Here is a 23941-nt window from a genome sequence, read left to right on the forward strand (position 1 = left end):
CTCCCTTAGGGTTACCATTGCTATGATGAAACACCATAATCAAAAACCAAGTTGGGGAGGAAAGGGTTTATTTGGCTTACACTTCTACATTATAGTCCATCATTGAAGGAAGTCAGGACAGGAACTCAAACAGAGCAGGAACCTGGAGGCAGGAGCTGCTGCAGAAGCTATGGAGGGGTGCTGCTTACTGGCTTTTTCCCCATGGCTTGCTCAGCCTGCTTTTTTTTTTATTGAACCCTAAACCACTAGCCCAGGGATGGTACCACCCACAATGGGCTGGACCCTCTACCATCAATTACTAATTAAGAAAATGCCCTACAGGCTTGCCTTCAGCCTGATCTTATGGAAGCATTTTCTTAATGGAGGCTCCCTCCTCTCTGATGACTCTAGCTTGTGTCAAGTTGACATAAAACTAAAACTAGCTAGTACAATGACCATTGTGCCATGATAGACATGGTCTTCATAAGCAGACTCCAAAGCAGATGACTTGGGCTTTGCCCTCCATGTTTCCCTTCCACTGTGACTTTGACCACTCAGTTCCTTTCATTCTCTGTGTGCCATGTGAATAAACTCAGAAATGAAGATAGTTAACCCCACTGAGGTCATGAGGATGATAGGAAGACTAAATGGTTAATCCACTTAGAACAGATCATACAGTAAGCACTTCATAAATGTTTGTTATGATTTTCATACTGGAATTGGTCCCAATCCAACTGTCAAGAGCCAGTTGACATCCTAGGAAGTGAGTAAGAGTATGAACAGAAAGAGTGGGACACCTAAGTGCTTAGGAACCAAGTTCTGGAGCCTGGAGCATTTTTTAACTGGACCCAACATAGAGACAACTCTCCACACACATACCATAAGAAGGACCAGCAGAACTGCTCCATTGTGGACCAAGGCTCCTACCCTCCATACAGCACTTTCTTCCCTCACAGTTCCCTCTCTGCAGCTCAGGGCTGAGACAAAATAGCATTATTCCTGACACCAGTGTGACAGGTAATCCTGCCTGCCAACCTGTATCGAGGACACCTAAGAGACTAATAAAGCACCCTCCAGACATGCCTTTTAGAACATTTTCAGGGAAATGTAGCTTCCTGACCACTACGAGAGGAACGGCCTACACTTCCACACAGTCTTTCAGCCATAATGTTTTGTGTAGCCTCATACTCAGAGCAAGAGAGCCAGCTGCCCACAGACTGAAATCTCTGACTCCGCAAAGCAAAATAAGGCGTGCCTCCTTTAGCCTGGTTCTCTCAGGTAGCTGTCACTGCCATGAAAATCCTGCTCACATGCAAGTTCAGAGGTGTGTCAACAGCCTTAAAAACAAAGAAGAAAATCCTGGAGTGGGTCCAGCAAATGTGCAAGGCTCCTATCAGCTCTCTCAAAGAACTCATAGCCTGTTAACTCCCCAATGCTCAATCACCATCCTGTGCACTGCTCGAGTAATCTGCAGTAGTGCAATGAGGAAGGAACTATTCTTACCCCATTTTAAAATAGAGGAACTGGGGCAAAGAGAAATGAAGCTATTGCCTAATGTCACACAACAAGTAGATGACAGGATGAAGATTCAAACCCCAGTTACCTCCTCCACACTTCTGTACAGTTGCTTCTGCTGTGTGTGCACATGGCTGACTGTTACAGACAGAATGTTTGTGTCCCCCAAAATTCATATTCTGAAGCCTAACCCCTGTGTGATGGTATTGGGCTTCAGTGAGATCACGGGATATCTTGGTTAGTGTTATGTCATCTTGACAAAAGCTAGAGTCATTTGGAAAGACAGACACTCAATTGAGAAAATGCCTCAGTTGGCCTATAGGTAAGTCTGTCTGGTATTTTCTTAATCGATGATTGATGTAGGAGGGCCCAGCCCACTGTGGGTAGTACTGCCTATAGGAAGGTGGTCTTGAGTTGTATAAGAAAGCAGGCTGAGCAAGCTGTGGGGAGCAAGCTAGTGAAATATGTGCTTCAGTTCCTGTCTCCAGGTTCCTGCCTTGGCTTCTCCTGATGATGGGCTGTTTGTTACCACCAGTAAGCCAGATAAACCCTTTCCTCCCAGTTGCTTCTGGTAATGTGTTTACTACAGGAATGGAAAACCTAAGTCATGAAATATTTAGAGTTAGACAAGGCCATGGACTGATAGAATTAATGCCTTTACCAGAAGAGAAAACAGGGCTGGGAAGAGGGCTCTCAGTAGACAAAGGGCTTTCTGCACAAGCATGAGGACCCTAAGTTTGGACACCCACATAAAAAAGATGACCATGGCAGTCAGCCTGTAACCCCAGCATCTGGGGTGTGAGGCAGAGACAGGTGGATCCTTGGGGCTAGCTGCCTGGTCAGTCTAGCTAAGTGGCAAGCTCTAGGTTCAATGAGAGAACCTGTCTCAGTAAAGCAAGGTAGATAAATGCTCAAAGAAGACATTTCAACATCCCTCTGGCCCCCCACACATATCTACATAAATAAGCATACATGCATTCGCCAAAAGACAGAGAGACACACCAGCTTGCTGTCATGGGGTTCACATAAATACATAGAAAGACAGCTATTGTCCACAAGCCAAAACAGCACGCCTCAAAATGAGGCTTCCCAGAACTGTGAGAAGGAAATGTCTGTTGTTTAAACTTGTGTTAGTTTGTCACAGCAACCTGATTAACTTCACACTCGAAGAAGGTTGAGGGTTCCAGCTGACCTTTTCCTGGGCCAAGTACTTGGCAGACAAGATGTGGATCTGGCCTCTGCTCCAGCCTGTAACCTGGCTGAGGGTAGAGATGGCACTGTGCACTGCTTCAGGGGAGAGGGATTCCAGCTCACTGATGCTCAGACCCACAACTGCATCTGACAGAGAGCCCAGGGTCTCATTGAGGGTCTGGTTCTGTGTAGCGATGTCCAGGAGGTTGGCCTTGAGCTGGAAGGATCACAAATAAGCGTGAGCCTTAATAGAAAGCAAGGCAGCGACTCCCTCGGACCACATCCTAGGTATACCCTCTCTAGACATGGGCGCAGGGACAGCAAAGCAAGGGATTCTTGGTCATGGCCAGACAGTGAATGGCCCCCTGAGAATGTCTCCTCCAGGCCTGGCTTTCATGTGCTGAAAATTCACTTTGGGTTTCATTTAAATATTAATGTGTTGTTAAATCAACCTCCAAGCATGTCAGGAAGAATTTCATTCCCTTGTAACTCCATCACAATTTGTAGCATCTATTTTCCTGTTGTGATCTTGAACTCTATATCCATATATTTGGTTGCTTTCCTTTTGTGAACTATCCAGGGGTTTTCTCATGGTAATAAATAATCTGCATAAAAATAATTCTCAGCAGTACAAGAAAGATAAAGTGAAAATCCAAACTCATGAAAGTAACTACAGAAATGAGCAAATGAGCATAGGGCTTGGTCATCGAACACTTTCCAATGGTGGGGAAGGGCAGGGTGGGAGGACCCGGAAGAAAAGAGAGAGGAAGGGGAAAGGAAGAAAAGAGGGAAGGATGGGAGATGGGATGGAAGTGGAAACGGAAGGAAGGAGAAAGGGGTGGAAATGAGAAGGGGTGAGGGAAGACCGAAGGAGGGGTGGAGAGAAAGACATGCATATCTTCCTATTGGCACTCTGGCTTTAGAAATACACAATGTGAAGTTCTTACAGATTTATAATATAAACAGAACTACTTAATGCTCTATATTTCCACTTGAATAATACGTTGTACATGTCTGCATGCTTCTAAGATTGCCTTGTTGATTACTTTTATTGTAACACACTTCCCTAATTACAGTCAAGAATTCCTATCTGATACCGATAAGGAAGGTGATAAACTCACCAACTGTATCATAGCTTCTGTACAAATAGTAATAATAATAAATGATGAGAGGCCAGTCAGGTGTTTCAGCAGGAGGAGGTACTTAGCCACCAAGCCTCATGACCTCAGTTGGATCCCTAGGCCCCACAAAGTTGATAAAAATAACTGGCTCTCAAGTGTTCTCTGACACACAAACACGTTCACACATGAACACAATAAAGAGATAACTAAAAATAATAAATAAATGCAAAAATGAGGATAGCGATCTGTTTTAACACTTGAATTTGTATAAACAACATTCATTTCAGTCACGCATGCGTAACCCTTACATATGCAATCTTGAAATGGCCGCTGGGGGGCAGCATAGTTAAGAGGAAGAAACTGGTTCAGGCTCTCACTTCAGTAGGCTCCCTTCCCATGTGCTGTTTTCAGGCCACCGAAGGAAGACAGCACTGCTGTGGTCCCAGGCACCAGCAGCATCATATGGTGGCTAGAAATGCCCAAGTGCCAGGCCACAGCCTGAAGAATCAGCTGGTAATACAGAACCCAGTGGTGTGCCCTGTAAGGAGCCAGACCAACGAGCCCTTACGTCTGAGAACCGCTAAGCTCTGTCCCTAACCCAGTGACCCGAAGGTGGACCCCCACCCCATGTCTAATTGCCTTTGCCTTTCTTATGGCCACAAAAATACAGTCATTTTCTTTCTTATTTTTTGGTTGAGCTTAAGAGTTTTTCCTTGAGCACAAAAGTAGGCCTTGACAAATAGCTGACCATGGTGGGAGATGTCAAACCTAACAAGGTATTTGGAATTATGTGTGAAGAAACTGCTGTGGAATTACTGGTGGCTTTACCAAGATTTTCTTTTAACAGTGTTGTAATGTGATGGTTCTAATTTTTAATTAGGAAAAGAGCAATCTGAAACTTGAGTGGGGGAAAAAATTGAAATAAGAAGCCTAGGTAATGGTAACACATGCTTGAAATCCCAGCACTCAAGTGACTGAAGCAGGAGGATCACAAATTTGAGGCCAGCCTCAGATACATAACTAGACTTCACTGAAAAAAATAAACGGGGAGAGGCAAGGATGGACAAGGGAGAGGAAGCCATCTGTATTTGCTAATTTGACCCAGAAACAAGTCTAGAGCTCAGTAAAATAACAGACATTCATCCGGGGCTCCTCCATCCTGCCTGTGTTGGGACCATCTGGAGATTCTCATCATTCGTTCGTTCGTTCGTTCATTCATGGAGAAGTGGATCCGTTCATGTACCACAGCACTCGCGTAGCAGTCAGGGGACAACTTGCCGGAGTCAGTTCTCTCCTGCCACCATGAGTGTTCTGGGGATCCAACTTGGGTCATCAGCTTGGCCCTTGCCCTGGCGACCATTTTTTCCCCTCCTATTCTCAGGGTTGAACTTAGGGATCCACACAATTTGTGCAAGAATTCTACCACTGAGCTACATTCCTAAACCCTTTTCTTATATGGTTTTTTTTATTTTTTTTTTTTATTTTGAGACAAGGTCTTACTCAAGGAGACTCTGAGTTTATGACAGCCCTGCTTCAGACTGCCAAGCAGCTGGGGTCACAGGTCTGTGCCACCATGCTGGGCTCTGAACTTCTTTAAAAATATGACATGCCCAGGCTACTTCCCTAAACCAATAACATCAGTCCCTGGCGTGGAGGCTGGTGGAGCCTTGACTCCTGTGGAGCACCTTGTACTATGATTGCATTATCTGTCCCTCAGCCACTTGTCAGCACTTCTGGCCTCACCCCAGACCTCTGAGCAGATCTGCACTTAAGGACCACAAGCTGAGCTCAGTGCAGATGTTAAGATTCCCGGATGACCCTTCATTTCGGTTGGCCATGGCCGTTCTGTTATGTTTTAATACATCCAGGTTTCCTGTACAGTGGGGTTTTGTATTGTTTTGCTTTTGTAATTCCTTCCTATGAGCTTCTCCTCCAGGACTGAAGATGCCATCTGCCAGGGTTGGACTGCTTAATAACACATTCTTGTTCACAAAAGCCAGGCAATTCCTTATATGCATACATATGCATGTACTTAATGATAATAGCATTATCACTTTCATTGATTGGGTCAGATACTTCAAAGATGAGGTATAAACAAATGTTCTGAATATTGTTGAGTTTAATATAGCTAATTATATTTTCTATGACATTAATTTAAATATAGCATTAATATCAGAAATATTACATTGCAAAGTTTGTGGCTATGATACTGTTATAACTTTTTTAACTTTAAAGAAAATGCTTCCTATCACTATTTTTATACCATAAAATTATTAGAAATTGATTTTACATATTTGATTTATACTGGCTTTTTTCTTTACCCATCTAACCCCAATAAATTGTTAATTTTGAAAAAAAAAGCCATGCAAATTGGTGAAACTGAGGCCGAGGCCCCAGGACTCTCATCTCATCTGTACCTTCTGAATGCCAGTCTGGAAGCCCTGGAGGCGGCTGCACTTGAGCATCTGGTGGAGAAGGACTTGGGCCAGGGTGGCGTCCAGCAGCTCCAGACCATCATAGAAACAAACCAACAGCCCCAACCTATGTGAGAAGATAAAGGAGGCTGGTGGGGTTGCTCAGAGCTGAGAGCAGTCCAGACCGTGAAAGTGGCCATCACTCACCTGCTTCATCCTGTGCCCTCCACCTGGATCATTACCACCCAACAACCCCCACGGATTAGTTTTCATTAGCCCCTAGTATGGGTTGACCGTGGAATGTCACCCCCAGGCTCATGTGTTTGAATGCCTAGTCCCCAGCTGGTGGCAACCATGGCTAGAGGAGGTGGCTCACTGGGAGCAGACAGTGGAGGAGGTCACTCACTGGGAGCAGATAGTAGAGGGTTATAGGTGACTCACTGGGAACAGACATTAGAGGAGGTGGCTCACTGGGAGCAGACATTAGAGGAGGTGGCTCACTGGGAGCAGACAGTAGAGGGTTATAGGTGGCTTTATCACCTACCCACTCAGATGATGCTAAGACGTCAGAAGAAAAGAAACAGAATAATGTGGGAGCAGAGGAATGCTAGCTCCAGTCTAGCTGGGAACATTATAGCTAGTGGTCAAGAGCCACTAGCTCAGGCCAGCTGGAGTCTGGAGGCCCATTCTGTGAGATGTTTGCCTCAGGTGAATAACTTGACTCCTCTTTGAGGTTGCTGCGTACAGCAGTGCAGTGCACGCTGTGGGCTACAGTACAGGATGAGCCTGTCTCTCTGAACTCTTAGTAACTTGGTTCACTCTATTCATCACAGTCATCATGGGAAATATGACGATGAAGGAATGAGGGGGACTGTGAAAGTAAAGTAAGGACAGGCAAGCCCAGTGGTGAGTCTTCCTGGTGGATGCAAAGCACTCACTCATTAACAAAAGTTCTTACAGATAATACGAAGACTATCTAGTTCAACATGGCCAGACCAGCTGATTGACTACAAGCAGCCTGGTCCAACCTTCTCAGAGATAGTGACATATTCAGCCACGGACACAAGAGATCACTAAGCTATAGAAAGAGTAGGATGGTGGTTACCAGGAACCTGGGGGAGTGATGTCAACAGACACAAAATTTCAGTTAGAGAAGAGGAGTGAGTTCCGGAGATCATGGCGACTCTAGTTAACAACAGAGAATACTGTTCAGTCTAGATTGTAAGCATTTCATCACCCACACAAACACACACATGTGTAGAAGGTAACGGGCATGTTAGTTACTCAGTTTAGCCATTCTACAATTTATACATGTTGCAGGGGCTTTTTTATTCATGGGGAGGGGCACATTGTGGGTTGCCCACAGTTGTGTGTGATTCAGATGTGAGTGCCACAGCATGAGAAGGTGAAAGTACAACCTCTTCTTGTGTAGGGAATAATCCTGTTTAGAGGTACTGCTGACCACACCTGCTTGGGGCTGGTCACAGGTTCCGCCTACCACGCCCGCTTGGCTGTTGTCAGAGTGATGTAGCAAGGGTTTAAGTAGCAAAGAGGCATGCATGGGGCCTTTTTTCTCTCCCCCACCTGGCTGAGCAGACATCTGTGGGTCACTCCAGCTCCAGTGTCAACCTGGTCACTGGCCCTTGCATGAGTACTATCCCTTTAATAAATTACCTGTTGTCAATCTAGTTCGACTTTACTCTTGAGTTAGTCCTCACCTTCCACCTTGATAAGGATGGAGTTCGTGCATGCATATGCCAGGCTAGCTGGGCCACATGCTTCTGGGGATTCTCTTGTCTCTACCTCTCTCATCTCTACATAGAAGAGCTAGTGTTACAGATGCTTACGCTCTATGTCCAACTTTTATGTGGGTACTGGGATTTGAACTCAGGTCTCACCTTTGCGTAGATAGTGACTTTACCCACTGAGCCATCTTCCCAACTCTGTAGTTTCAATCTTGAATGTCCCTCAAAGGTCCCTATATTGTAGATCTGGTCCTCAGGCCAGCAGTGTTCAGAGGTGGGGTTTTGGGGAGGTGATTAAATCACAAGGGCTCAAAATTCCTCACTACAGTTAGTCCATTGATAGATGCACAGTATTACAGACTATTGGAGATGGTGAAGACACTGGGAGCCAAGGCCTTGCTAGGAAAGGTAGGTAACGGGGAAGGGCATGTTTTGTCCTGATATATTCATCCCACACATACACACCTCTCTGCTTCATGGGTGCCATGAGGTGAATAGCTTTGCTCTGTCACTTGCTTCCACCGTGATGTGTCAATGTGTCTGTCACCTCTGCGAATCCCAAAAGCTACAGGGCCAAGCAACCATGGACAGAAACCTCTCAAAACCATGAAGCAAAAAGAACCTTTACTACTTTAAGTTAGTTTCTTACAGTGACAAAAATTGACCAGCACTGTATACTATAAACCATAATTAAACACAACTTTATTTGCAAGACCATTTTAGGAAAAGATACCATATATTAAGCACATGTAATATGTCAGACATGAATCTTTGAGAGGACCTAATGAGGCAGGGTTGTTCCTGTCTCCCATTTTATATATGGATAAAGAAAGACGCAGGGAGGTGATAAGATGTGGCCAAGGTCACAACTCACAAGTAGCAGAGCTAGGATTAAACCCAGAAGTCTAGCTCTGGGTCCATGTCTTTAAATTACCAGGTTATTTTTTGTGTATATAAAATAGGATCCATGTTAATGGGTGAACTTTATTATGGACGAGGAAGATTGTGACATAGTCTCAAAGGTAATTCAGGAAGTGACAGCCAAGACCCTGAGATGATGGAGAGAAGATTATGTGCTGGATAGGTTTTGGTCAACTTGACACAGCTTGGTTCATCTCAGAAGAGAAAACCTCAATTAAGAAATGTTTCCATCAGATTGGCCTGGGGATGTGTGTAGGGCATTTTCCTGCATAATGATTGATGTAGGAGGGTCCAGTCCATTATGGGTGGTGCCATCCCTGAGCAAAATACATCCTGGGTTGTATAAGAAAGCAAGGTGAGCAAGCCATGGGAAGCAAAGCCAGTAAGCAGCACTCCTCCATGTCTCTACATCAGTTCCTGCCCCCAGGATCCTTCCTTGAGACCTTCAATGATGGACTACAAGCTCTAAGATGTGATAAACCCCCAAGTTGCTCTTGCTCATGGTATTTTATCAAAGCAACAAAAATCAAACCAGAACAGATTGTTCTCACTATCTCCACCCCTGAGTGACCCCTCCCTCCCTCCAGGATCAGGCACCCCTGCCTGGAAATGACTAAAGAAGAAGATCTCAGTGCCATGACTAGATTCTAGAGCTGACATCCAGGGGCTCCCCAGCTGACAGCCTGACACAAGGGATCCCCTAGAACATGGGAATTCACCAGTTGCTTCCAACACTTGCCCCAACCTGGCAATTCACCTTGCAATGGCACCCTGACTAGTGGAGATGGCCTAGCTCCAGCTCAGGGCTGGAAGAAGGACAGGAGAAGTGACAGAAAATGCCTGGTCTCCAGGAGAGGTGACAGAAAATGCCTGGTCTCCGGGAGATGCTCAAGGATTTGTCCCCTTCCCTTTTCCAAACAGTTTCAAAAGGCGGTGAGCCCTTGGGAGCAAGTCCGTCTCTTCACATGCACAGAGAAGTATGGGACTATTATCAGGGAACCCTGGATTTGTAGTCACTCCAAGATAGCTAGTACTTACTCTGCATTCATGCATGTAAGTATGCATTTTCATGTGTGTATCCACGTGGAGGCCAGAGGATGAGGACATCAAGTGTATTTCTAAATCTCCTTCCACCTTACTTATTGGAGACAGGGTCTCTCGGTGAGCCTGGAGTTCATCAGTTACCTGGCCTGGCTGGCTTGCCAGCTCCAGGAGCTGGTCTCTACCTGGTGTCCTCCCTCAGTGATGGGATTATAGGCACGTGCTGACACACATAGCTTTTTACCTGGGTGCCGTGGAATCTAACTCAGACCCTCATGCTCATTGACCCAGCACTTTCCTAACTGAGCCATCTCCCCAGTCCTTGAACCAAATATTGGAAGGGCCCAGGGCCACCCTTGCCTGTGGATGGTGGAGATATTCCTCATGTCAAAGCTGGAGCATCGGATCCTCTCCAGAAATGCCTGAGCCAGTTCAGGGGTGACATCATACACGGTGTCCAGCTGCTTGGTGGCGTTGTCATAGCTGATAAACAGCCCAATCTGGTAGACAAGGATGGGAAGATGGGTGAGGTCAGTGTGGAGGGTCAGGTGGTCCAGTGGGGATCCATCCTGGTGGCCCGTGCTGTGCCCATCTCAGGCATATGGTTATGCTACCAGTTCTCAAATTACTTTACTTCTTTTATTATTATCTTTTACTGTTCAGTATATATACTCATTGTACTATGGTACACAAAGATATTTATTTGAGTGTATATCATTTGTTGAGAATTCTCCCCATAGCCCCTTACCCCTCATCTTTCTCACCCCATTTGTTCCGCTAAATATTTCATTGCTACTTCCAGGTTTCATATACACACATGGTTTTATGTATCTGTATAAAATCTGGGAACCACAAGTGAGAGGAAACGCATTTGTCTTTCTGAGACTGACTTAATTAGCTTATATGATTATCTCCAGTTGCATTCATTTCCTGAAAACAACATAACTTCATTCTCTATGGCTGAAAAATTCCATTGTGTAAAACTGGACTCAGTGGGGGAAAGAAATAAAGAAAAAAGAAATCTCAAAGCTATGTGGGTGGGAGGGGCTGGGGTGAATATATTCAAAATATAATGTATAAAAATTCTTAACAAATTAATAAATATATAATTAAAATTAAAATCCACAGTAATTTCAAATAAACAAAGATGATAGGATGAAAATAGTTCCATTGTGCACATAGAGCATATTTCCCTTATCCACTCCTCTCCTGTTGGGCATCCAGTTGGCTCCATCCATCTCTTAGTTGTTCTAGAGTTCTACAAGGGACACTGACGTGCAAGTGTCTCTCTGACCTGCTGACTTGGAGGCTTTCGGGTAAATATCCAGGAGTAGTGTGGCTGGGTCATATGGGAAATCTAGTTTTGTTTGTTTAGAGACATGGTCTCACTCTGTAGACCAGGCTGACCTCGAATTCACAGAGATCCACTTTCCTCTGCCTCTCAAGTGCTGGGATTAAAGGCATGACCCAGAATGCCCTGAATTAAGGCTTCCTTCTCGTCTATATCCTCACTGGCATTTTTTTTTTTTTTTTTTTTTTTAGTGCTGGGAAAGGAATTGCAGTTGCACACTTCCAGGATAGGCAGGAAGATGTTACTTTTTAACACTCTAGGGGCTGAAGGTTTTTAAAGTTAATTGTTCCACTCGTGGTCCTAGACTTAGTGTGCTGAGTACAGACAATGCAACACACAAATTTTCTGCTTTGGAGAATGAAAATTATTTTTGAAATGGATGAACAAGTTTATAGATGGCCCTGCTATGACAGACAGAGAATGTGTTCTCTTTGCAAGATACCAAGTTTTAGAATATATAATACACACAGTGTTAAGTGTATGTTCAGACTATATATTCCTGCTATGTTTTGCTTGCACGTCCAAGGCTATCACACTGATATCTTATACTGCAATAAGACTCATTGTGGTTTTTACCTCCTACTTCTAACAGACAGTGCATTCTGTATGTTAGTATACTCTAATTCTGTATTTTAAAAAGTTCTCAATGGATTGGGGAAATAGCTCAGTGTGTAAAGTCCAAGCATGAGGGAAGGGTTCAGATGCCCAGAACCCACAGAAAGAGTCAAATAGACATGGCAACACCCTGTATCCCAGCACTTCAGAGGCAGAGACAGGAGATCTCAGGGCCAAACTAGTTAGCTATACTAGTCAGAATAATGAGCTCTGGGCTCTGCTAGAGACCCTACCTCATAAAACAAGGTGGAGAGACGTGTTGAAGAGAAGACTCAGCAGTTGAGAGTACTAGCTGCTCTTCCAGAGGACCCAGGTTCAATTCCCACCACCCCCAGGGAGGCTCACAGCCATCTGGAATTTCAGTTCCAGGAGATCTGACGCTCTCTTCAGTCCTCCACGAGGCAGTGCAAGTGGTACATAGACATGAATGCAGGCAAAACACTCATACAAATATAAATAACAAAATAGTAATTAAAAAAATAAGCTAGAGCAATCAAGGAAGAGGTACCTGATGTTGACTTTGGCCTACACATCCTCCTGCACACATGTGCAATCCAATAACACACATGACAAACAAACACACACACATACAGAGAGAGAGAGAGAGAGAGACAGACAGACAGACAGACAGACAGACAGACAGACAGACAGACAGACAGAGAACACCACATGGAAAAGAAGATGCTCTTAAAATCCCTCCAGTGAGGATTAACTCCTGTAACCACACATAATCCCCTCCCCATTTTTCTATATTTGAGGGTCACAAGAAGTTGCCCATGGATGCCTGATCTTAGAAATCCCCAAGAGCTCAGATTTCTGGTTAAATTTCGAATTTAACCAGAACTACTTTCTGAAAATCACTCAGCTTTGAGAGAGTAAAGGGGGAAGAGGGGTGACAGGGTTTTACTTCAAAGACCAAAGGCTGTAACACAGCAAAAATGTCTGAGGTTCCTAGTCTCCTGGGTAAAAGGGAACCGTGGTTGGAGAAATGGCTCAGCAGGCAAAGGTTCTGGTCATGCAAGGTTCAGTTCAATCCCTTGAATTCATCTTGGAAGAAAAGAACCAAGTCCCGAAAGCTGTTCTCCAGCACTCAGACAGGCACCATGGTGTGTGCACACTCACACTCATATTTGCACATGGTGCATATGATCATACAAAAGGAACCAAGGGTTTATAACAATCAAACACTGTTGGATGGACCGATTTCTGAAGAAGGCAGTCCTCTGGTGCAAGGTGAGAGGCAAGGCCCATTAGTGCTTTCCATCTTTGTTTTAATGGAGCCCAGCCCCCTGCTCTTTAGGAACCTCTGGTGAAGCATTCTTCAGTGGCTACATTTCAAAGTCACAATGCCCAAGGGATCTTAATGTCATTGAGTCAACATCAGAAGGAAAAGAGACAAATTGACGGGTGAGTTAAGTAACAAGAGCCACAAACACTGCTCCACTGTAAACCCTAGAATTCAGATCCAATCATTGCTCATGTTGAAGTAGCTATTAATAGAAGTCACTATTAATAGAAGCAGCCATTAATCCATGCTGCTCTGGCTTGAGCTCAGGCTTCCAGGATCTGGAAACTCTATATCTAGTGTCCTTGGCTTTTCTTGAGTATGAAAATCTCCTCACATAAGTCTTGGTTCACTGCCAATGCTCCCTTCATATTATGTTGATCACGTCAAAGCTCTCAGTTGTCCACAGTTCCTTTTCTTCTAAACTCTTCTGTGCTAGAATACAATCCCACCACTGACCCCTGGGGCTTTGTTCCAAGAGTTTTGTTTAAAAGGTAGAGACAGTCTGGGCTGAGGCAGGTGCAATGTTTCCGGGACACCTGACTTACTAAACATTGGAAGTTTAGAGCACACTTCATTCAAGGTGTATTAGCAATAAGGACATGAAAATATACTTTTCCAACTTACTTCTATAGGACTGATTTTCATAATTTCTTCAAATGATAGGTGAACCATGTATCTGCCCAAAATCCATAATTTTTCTGCACTGACCCATGAAACTGAGCCATCTACAAAGAGAGACATAAAATAAATAATAAGTAAATAAACAAATAACAGCTTCTAAATGGGGAGGTGGTAAAGTGCTTGGCATATAAGTATGAGAACCTGAATTCCATTTCCCAGAACCCACATAGAAGAAGAGGAAGAATAAAGAGAATGAGAAGGGGAAAAGGAGAAGGAGAAGGAGAAGGAGAAAAGGAGAAGGAGAAGGAGAGAAAACAGTAAGAAAAGATCAAAACAATACAGACACAGTTGCACACACTTGTAATCCCAGCACTGGAGAGAAAGGGATGAGAGGATTCCTGAAGCTTGCTAGCTAGCCAGCCTAGACAAATTAGTATGGTCCAGGTTCCATAAAAGACTTTGTCTCAAAAAATAAGACAGAAAGGCTATAGAAATGGCTCAACAATTAAGAGCCCTAAATGCTCTTGTAGAGGACCCAAGTTCAGTTCTCAGCACCTCTATTGGGCAGCTCACAACCATCTGGAATTCTAGCTCCAGGGGATCTAACACTTTCTTCTGACCTCCACAGGTGTGCATGAGTGCATGCATACACACACACACACGCACACACACACACACACACACACACACACACACACACACGCATAAAATAAATCTTTTAAATAAACAAATAGGGTGCAAAGTGATGGAGGAGACTCCCAGCACTGACCCTGGCATCCATCTACATACATGTGCACATGTAACACATGATATGTGGTGGTCCAAGGCATCTTTGATGTCAGGACTCCTTGTGGCATTCCTTAATTTATTCAGCTACCATGTATCGAGACCCCACAGTACACACAGGCCACAGCCACAGATAGCCACCACCTGAGACTTGCCACTCGACTGTGTGGTCCCCAGATCAGCATCATCAACATTACCTGGAACTTGTTAGGTACTCAGATGGGTTTTTAAATCTTGAGACCAAAAAATACAGTGATTTACTTTGAGTTCAGTTCTTTAGTCAATAATCTGACAGTTTGACATATACTTGACTCTCCTTTATAAAACTTCATTTTAACCTAGTTAGTAATAACTAGTGGGTAACTTGTTTACCACCATGTTACTATATTTGAGTGAAATCAAGATTACCTGCATGTACTCCAAATGCTCCCAGGATCTCTGCTTGCCTGGAACATCTTTCCTTAACGTTTACCTACCTTCAAGGCTGGGTTCAAATTTTCTTTTTCCTTGAAGCCTTTTGGGGTGTGGAGGGGACATGGTGTGTTGGGAGTGTGGGGGGGGGGATATGGTGTGGGGTATGTGTGTGGTGTGGTGTGTGTGTGTGTGTGTGTGTGTGTGTGTGTGTGTGTGTGTGTGTGTGTGTGTGTTCAAGCCACCAAAGGACAACTTTAGGTGCCATTTCTCATGTACTATCAAATTCTTTTTTTTTTTTTTTTTTGTCTTGAGAATTGTTTGCTTGCTGCTTGCTGCTTGCTTGCTGGCTTGCTTGATTTTTGAAATGACGTCTCTCACTTGCCTAGAATTCACTGAGTAGGCTAGGCTGGCTGGCTGGCCAGAGAGCCCCAAGAATTTATCTGTCTCTCCCTCCCTGGACTGACACTATCAGCACACACCACCATATGGGTTCTGGGGATTGAACTCAGGTCCTCAGGCTTGCAAGGTGAGCACTTTACCAACTGAGACATCTTCCCAGCCCTTTGGCTTTGCTTTTGCTTTTGTTTTTATTTAGGTGATACTAGGGGTTGAATCCAAGGCTTCACACATGCCAGGCAAGGACTCTACCACTAAGAAATCCTCTACCCTGTTTTTGCTTAGCTACAAGGTCTTACTCAGTTTTCCAAGCTGATCTTGAGCTAGCTGTCCTTCTCCCTTAGCCTCCCAAGTAGCTGGGATTGTAGGTTGTGCTATCAAACCTATCTTAAACCTTCCTTTATCTCCTTAGCTGAAAATAATCTCTTTTTCTTCTCAATTCCCAGAGGAGTCTCTGTGTTACTGTGTTCTGGCATTTGAGATCTCCCATCTATGACATATCAATAGAACTTTAAGAAAAATCAAACCAGGACCCAAAGTCAAATTTCAATGAGCTGGTACTGGCTGAGGTTGCCCCACCCTTAGGCCTTTGGTATAGATGCTACACACAGCATTGTAATGGTGGCATTTAGAGAAAAGAAAGAAATGAGAGCATATAAATCTGTCATTAAGTTCTGTTTTGGGAGATGTGGACCCTGGCAATGTCTAAATGAGATAGACAAGTTAGCTTTTTCATGGGCTGATTCACAAAATACTGTTATCTCCTTAAGCTAGGGAATCAGAGGTATGGGGGTTAGAGGCTGGGGACATGACTGAGCTGGTAAAACATCTGCCTCAGAAACACAGGAACCTGAGTCTGCATCCCAGCATCCACAGGAAGCACACACCTGTAACCCCAGCACTCCAGTGGGTTTTAAGTGGATCCCCAGTGCTCATTGGCCCGCTAGTCTAGTCAACCAGTGAGCTCCACATTCAGTGAGAGACCCTGTCTCAAAATAATGAAGTGGAACATGATTGAGGAAGACACATGATTCCATTACCTCTAGCCATCACACACACGCACACACATATATAAATACTTTTTTTTAAAAAATTGAAGTGTGTAGATGTCACCGTTGGTGTCTGGGATGGTTATTGAAGAAATGTGTGGCCACAGAAACACAGTATTCACCAAGATCCAAGCTTAATTTGCCTTTTCCCAACTAATTACAAAGCATGAGTTGCATTTCTGTGGAGCCATGATACCCAAGCATGGATTATTTTAATAGTCAGAATTCAGCCCATTACCTCTGGGAAGTTCATGGACTAATAGGATGAATTTGAATTCACTGTAATTTAATAATGGAACTTGCCACACATAGGTATTCTAGAAGGAAAATCAGTTCTCAACTAAACTGACAATAAAGACTTGAATGACCTCAATGTTGTATAATGTGAGGCTCAGGTTCCTGGAGGCCATGACTAGAGGGAATTCACCCATGTATTTAAGACATTGAGTGTATGTTGTTTAAAGTTACTCCCACGGAAGTCTCAGAGATTAATTCCAGGAAAAGACAAGTTGGCATATCCGGTGTCCCAGCCCTGTTGACTTCTTCTATATCTTCCCAACACACTGAGTCAATTCTCACTCCAAAACCTTTGTTGTCCCCTGCCCTTGGATGTCTTCCCTCCCTGAGCTGCACATGACACAATCTCTTCATCTTTGGTTTAATCCAGATGGCATCCATTGGAAAGGTCTTCCCTGATTTCTTAGTTCAGAGATTGGCCAACCCTAATCAACCATGGGACAAACTCAGGCCACCATCTGTTTTTATATAGTCTGAAAACCAAGAACAGTTTTTATATGATTGAAAAGAAAATTAAAAAGCACTAATGTTTGGTAATACACGCACATTATATTAGTTCAAATACTTATGTCCATACAGAGTTTTACTGAGATTCAGGCCCCCCATTCATCCACCGTCTGTGATTGCTTTCAAGAAATGGCTAAAATATTTGCTAATTTTAGGCATGAGTATGTGTGTATGATACACCTATGTGTATGCATGTTTATATGAGTGTAGATACATGTGTGCGCGTGTGCATCTGAAGGCCAGAGGCTGGACGTAGGTGTCTTCCTTGATCACTCTCCACCTTAGATTTTTTAGACAGGGTCTCTCACTTGAACCTAGAAGTCACCAATTTGGCTAGTCTAGCTTACCAGCTTCCTCCAAGACTCCCTGTCTCCACCTCTTGTGGGCTGTGATTACAAGCAGGCTGCCATGCTCACCTGGTGTGTATCGGGGTGCTTTACCCCCTGAGCCATCTCCCCCACCCTATTTTCTTATCTTGTAAAGCATTGTAGAAAGGCCTTTGCCAACCCTGTTCTAGTCTGAATCAGTCATCCCTCCTATGGCATTTATCCACTTTATTATCTTCATAACAGCTACCAGTATCCAAGTACCTCTTCCTCTCTTTCTCTCTTTTTGCCCTTCCCTCTATTTCTTCTCTCATCTCTTTTCTTTCTCTCTTCTCTCACTTTCTGCAGTGGCATCAAACATAATGAGCCTAGACCCATGAGCCTAGGATCCCCTGTAGATACCCAAATCCTAACTGTTCTAGTCTGTTATACAAATGTGATAGCATTTTCATGTAATCAACACACATCCTCACCTACACCTTAAATCAGCTCTAGATCAGTTCAGTATTTGTAATACTGAACACAATGAGCATGTTATGCTAATAGTTATATTGTATTGTTTGGGGAGCAATGCCAAGTGTAAAGTCTGCTCGTGTTCAATGCAGACACAACTGATTGCACATTAGTAAAGTGCTTGTTAAGCAAACAATAAGACCTTAGCATAATAACCAGAACCTATTAAAACACTAAAATCTGGCCAGGCATAGAAGCACATGCCTTTAATCCCAGTACTGATGAGGTAGAGAAATACAGATCTCCATGACTTTAGAGGCTAGCCTGGTCTGCATAGTCAGTTCCAGGCCAGTCAAGGCTACTTATTGAGACCTGGTCTCAAAACAAAACAAACAACAACAAAAACAAAACCTAACGTCATAGCACAGGCTTGGAATTCTAGCATGGAGAAGTGGAGACAGACAGATGGCTTGGGGTTGCTGGCTAGCTAGCCCATCTAACCAGCAAGCCCCACATCTCAATGAGAGAGCCTGTCTCAAGCGATGATGATCACCTGAGGTATGATAGATGAGGTTGACCTCTGATGTCTGCACACAAACATACACACACAAATTAAAAAGAAAAACCTGAAGCTCTACATCAGCTCCTGTCTCTACTTGGCCACTCTAGGACATAAGCAAGGTTTTAGTGCACATCCCTCAAATGAATGCACCCCAAAGAATCATTACTTTGGGTGCCAAGATCCAACAGAAAATTTTCTAACAGAAACTTATGTCACTTTAATGCACACTTTTTGTTTGTTTCTTTTGTTGAGACAGGGTTTCTGTGCAGTACTGCATGTCCTGAAACTCACTATTTAGACCAGGCTAGCCTTGAACTCATAGAGATCCACCTACCTCTGCCTCCTGGGTGCTGGGACTAAGTACACCGCCTCACCTGGCTAATGCACACATTTTACATGGGTTTTAAAGTTGTCATCAAATGTAAGATGTCACCACAGAACAAGAACTCAAGGTCATTTGTAAGACAGACACATCCTTATTTCAGAAACTTCAGTGTTTGAACCGGTGCCATGGAATGTGGTTCTACTCTACCAGGTACATGACATAGGTTCTAGAAGTGTGTCAGGGGAGATGGGATAAAAATCACAACAGCAGGGGGCTGGAGAAATGGCTGGGTGGCTAAGAGCACTGACTGCCCTTCCAGAAGAGTCAGGTTCAGTTCCCAGCACCCACATGCAGCTCACAATTGTCTGTATTTCCAAGATCTGATACCCTCACACAGACATACATGCAGGCTAACACCAATGCACATAAAATAAAAATAAATTTGAAAAAAAAATAATCACAAAAGCAATGAAATCAACCCTGATTTTGGAGGGGAAGCACCTGTCTGGAGGGTGGTGTTCTCTTAGAAATCACTCCACCCAACCCTCTCCCCCCCCCCCCCCCCGGCAACCAGGTCTCACCGGTGATGTTGAAGGGTGTCCTCAGGATCCCAGTCATCCAAGAGTAGAGAGCTCTCTGGGTGTGAGCTGAGGTTTGGTCATAGAGGTCTTTGAACACTGCAGATCTAAGACACAGGGACACAGGTGTCCATTAACAACACACAGGCAGTGCCCACCCTGAAGGAGCCATGAGAGCACTGTGCCCAGGGCTGCCACGCTGGAACCCTCCACACATCTTTGCTGTGCTGACTGTTTTTCTCATTTTCCCTCTTCTCCTTCAAAGAGTGGCCTGTGCACCCTGCCTCTGCTTCCTTAGCCTAAATTCGTCTGGTGTGTGTAATAGCTTTTGTTGAGCTATAACTTATGTAGTTGGAATTTTCTTTGGGCTACCAACCAGCTCCCAAAATAAAGATATACTTATTAATTATGAATGCTTGGCCTTAGCTTAGGCTTGTTCCACTAGCTCTTTTAACTTAATTTATCCTGTTTCTATTCATCTATGTTTTGCCTCAGGGATTTTTATCATTCTTCCATTCTGTATGTCCTACTTTCTTGCTTCCTCTGTGTCTATCAGGCTGGCTTCTGGCATTTCCCCATCATCTCCTTTTCTTTCTTCCTTGAGCCTAAATTCCTCTTCCTACTACTCTCCCTGCCTGGAAGTTCTGCCTCTACATCCTCCCCTGGTATTGGCTGTTCAGCTTTTTATTAGCCCATTCAGGTGCCTTAGGCAAGTAAGGAAAACAGCAGCACATCTTTACATAACTAAACATCTTTGCATAGTTAAATAAATATTCTGCAACATAAATACAACAAATACTTTACATACTTAAATGCAACACATCTTTGCATAGTTAAACAAATATTCTGCAACCAATTTAAATGCCCTATAACTCACTTGTTTAAAGTATATAATTCACCAGCATTCCCAAAAGCAGAATCCACTCAAGGTCAGCTTTGGATATACGGCAAACTTGAGGTCAGCCTGGGCTGCATAAGACCGTATCTCAAGAAAATGAAATCATGATATTTTTCAAGAAAATGGATGGAACTAGAAAATACTGTATTATGTAAGGTAATTCAGACTCCAAACACAGCATGCATAGATCTTAGCTTCTGGTTTTACACATGTATTGTGTGAGAGTGGGAGTGTGATGGGTATTCTTGGTTGTCAACTTGATTACATCTGGGATTCACTAAAACCCATCATCATCAACATTTTCAGCAGTTTACAATGAAATTGCACCCCCTTAGCTGTCACTCTGTGGTGACATATTATTTATGATTTAATAAAGATTGCTTGAAGATCAGAGAAGCAAAGCAACCAGCCACTAGAGAGTTCTCACCTCTACCAATGCCCAGACCAAAGGGGGGATCCACTGAACCTCAGCTTGCATCTCCAGGTTGCACTGCTCTCCGCCAAGACTCAGAATCTAGACTGATTTCTGAGCCTGCACTGAGCTCCTTATATTCTCTCCAGTGCTGGGATTAAAGGTGTGAGCACTTTTTCTCTTTTAGACTGATTCTCTCTAATGTAGTCCTGGGTGGCCTTGAACTCACAGAGATCCATCTGCCTCCATCTCCTGAGTTCTGTATTAAAGGTGTGTGCCACCACTACCCAGCTTCTATAGGTAATTAGTGAGGCTAGTTTTGCATTCTGATCCTTCAGGAAATCTTTATTAAATCATAAATAGCATATCGCCACATCACCCCTCCACTCCTAGCTCCCAAGCTCCTGGAAACCACTAATCCACTTCCTCTCTGAAATTGTCTGATCTGGATACTGCATATAAATGAAGCCATGCCATTCATCAGTTCTGTGTCTTGCTTCTTGCACCTGCATGATGTTTTCAAGGCAGATACATGTTGTATCATGCATCAGGCCTTTGTTCCTTTTTATGAGTAAATAATATTCCATTATCTAGGTAGTCTATATTTTGGTTGTCCAGCCACCAGACATTTATATTGTTTTCATCTTTTGTTTTGCTTCTTTCTTTGTTGGTGCTTGGAATTGAACCTGAGGCCTCACACATGTGAAGCACATGCTCTACTGGTGAACTGCACACACACACACACACACACACACACACACACACACACACACACACACACACACACCATCCTCTTGTTTCATTCACCTCTTAAGGAACTACCAATTGTCTCCACAGCAGCCGCCCACAGTGTGTTCCCACCATCACCACAGCTCATCTCTGATCTCTCTAATTGCCTTCAATACTTATCAGTATCTGGTGTCTTGATAACCTCTTGCTGGTGTGTAGTAGTCTTGTCACTTTCTAAGTCACTGCAGTCTGATTTGCCACTGTTGTTATCCAATTTCCATGGCTCCAGTCACCATCATCTCATACAATCCAGAGGTCTTGGCTAGTACAAATAGGGCCTTCCATTTCATAACCTCTGGCACTGCCCACCCTTCCTGCTCATCCTGAAAACCTTCTAAACCTCTATATATCCTGGGAGCCTTTCCGGCCTCACACCCACAGCATGAGTACAACTCACCATGTCAACAGCACTGAGTATAATCCACACACATACCATGAATACAACTAACACCCACACCATGAGTACAACTCACCACATCAATGCCACTAAGTAAAACTCACCACATCAACACCACTGAGTAAATCTCACTGTGTCGACAATGTATCCACCTTTTCTAATAAGCATTCCCACCAGCCTCTTCTACAGTCATTCTGTGTTTGAACATACAAATTTTCTTTTAATCCCCACACAATGTTGTCTTTGTATTTTCTAGTTCTTTCTTTTCTTCCCTTTAGCTTTTTGTTTTAATTTTGTGGCCATAAATACACCTTATTTCATTAGAAATGCATAATTACACTGTGAGCACTCCCCCAAGAGTGGGTCCATAGTGCTCCAGCATCATCAGCTGTCTCCAACACCTACATCAGGACCCCAAAGGGAGCACACAGCCAAGGTTTTTACTACTCTACAGTTGTGTTTCTGGGGTGTGTGTGTGTGTGTGTGTGTTTCCATTTTCTTTTTTGTTATAAACACAATGTTTTGTTTAAACAAAATATTGTAGTTCTTGCTTTTCTGAATGTACTCAACACACTCTGTACTATGCTTCTTCTCCGGAGACCAGCAGTGGGACTCAATCTTGGGGTTCCTTCCACAGGGGCTGTCCAGGACCTGTCCCCAGGAGGAGGACCTCTCGGGTGCCCTGAAGAACTTAAAGCTGCTCTGCTGAAGCAGGAGAGCAGGGCACAGGGCAGCGTCAGTGAGCAGTTGTGACGTAGCGCTCCTACAATGCCTGGTCTCACTGGATCTGGATGGCTCCATGTTGAATCTGCATTTTGGCTGCAGAGTGGGCTGCAGCACTTCAACCATCTGTGCTGCAGCTGTGTGGTTACTCAGAGGCATCGGCTGTGAATGTCACTGTCCTGGAGAGGTAATGCATCTACTCCTGTAGCAGCAGGGTCTGAAGAAGCCATGGCTATGAGCTGAGCACACTAAACACTTCAGTATGCTTCCACAAAACAGTCCATCACTGAAGGAAGTCAGGACAGGAACTCAAACAAGGATGGAACCTGGAAGCAGAAGCTGATGCAGAGGCCATAAAGGGGTGTTGCTTACTAGCTTGCTTCCTCTGGCTTGCTCCTTTTTATTTTATTTTATTTGTGTGTGTGTGTGTGTGTGTGTGTGTGTGTGTATGTGTTGTGTGTGCCTGCTTATCTACATGTACACAGTACATGTGTGCAATAGCAGCAGGGGCCAGAAGAGGGTTTCTGATCCCCTAAAGTGGAGTTATAGGTGGCTATGAGATGCTGGATGCAGATGCTGAGAACCAAAAACAGGTCCTCTGCAAGAGCAGCAAGTGCTCTTAAGCACCAGGCCCTTTCTCCAGCACCTTGGTTAAAAAAAAAAAGCAGGGACAAAGAGATCTACAAGGATGACACCAACTAACCATCTAAGCAACAGAGGAGAGGCTACTTTAAATGCCCTCCCATGGATAACGAGATTGATGACTAAATTATATACCAGCCTAGAGCCTTCATCCAACAGCTGATGGAAGTAGAAGCAGATACCCACAGCTAAAAACTGAACTGAACTGGAATCCAGTTGCAGAGGAGGAGGAGTGATGAGTAAAGGGGTGCAGACCACGTTGGTGAAACCCACAGAAACAGCTGACCTAAACAAGAGGGAGTTCTTGGCCCCCAGACTAATCACTGGGAAACCAGCATGGAACTGATCCAGACCCCATAAATGTGGGTGTCAGTGAGGAGGCCTCGGGAATCTATGGGGCCTCTTGTAGTAGATCAGTACTTATCCCTAGCATAGGAATGGACTTTGGGATCCCATTTCACATAGAGGGATACTCCCTCAGTCTAGACACACGGGGGAGGGCCTAGGCCCTATCCCAAAGGATATGACAGACTCTTAAGACACCCCCCATGGAAGACCTCACTCTCCCTGGGGAGCAGAAATTGT

The 23941-nt window shown here is 44.1% G+C and overlaps 1 protein-coding gene across 1 annotated transcript in view; it reads right to left on the bottom strand.

The window, feature by feature from the left end:
• Otoa (otoancorin) overlaps positions 1–23941 on the bottom strand; it is a 71711-nt gene that overhangs the window by 38742 nt on the left and 9028 nt on the right. Inside the window, exons 8-12 of the mRNA XM_027410351.2 lie at positions 19499–19602; positions 13806–13906; positions 10288–10427; positions 6224–6347; positions 2687–2902 (exon numbers count right to left, since the gene is read on the bottom strand). Of these exons, the coding sequence (XP_027266152.1) occupies positions 2687–2902; positions 6224–6347; positions 10288–10427; positions 13806–13906; positions 19499–19602 (685 nt within the window). The remainder of the gene's footprint in view (positions 1–2686; positions 2903–6223; positions 6348–10287; positions 10428–13805; positions 13907–19498; positions 19603–23941) is intronic.

This window comes from Cricetulus griseus, chromosome 3 (genome assembly GCF_003668045.3).
Source record: "Cricetulus griseus strain 17A/GY chromosome 3, alternate assembly CriGri-PICRH-1.0, whole genome shotgun sequence".
In the NCBI taxonomy this organism is placed as follows: Eukaryota; Metazoa; Chordata; class Mammalia; order Rodentia; family Cricetidae; genus Cricetulus; species Cricetulus griseus.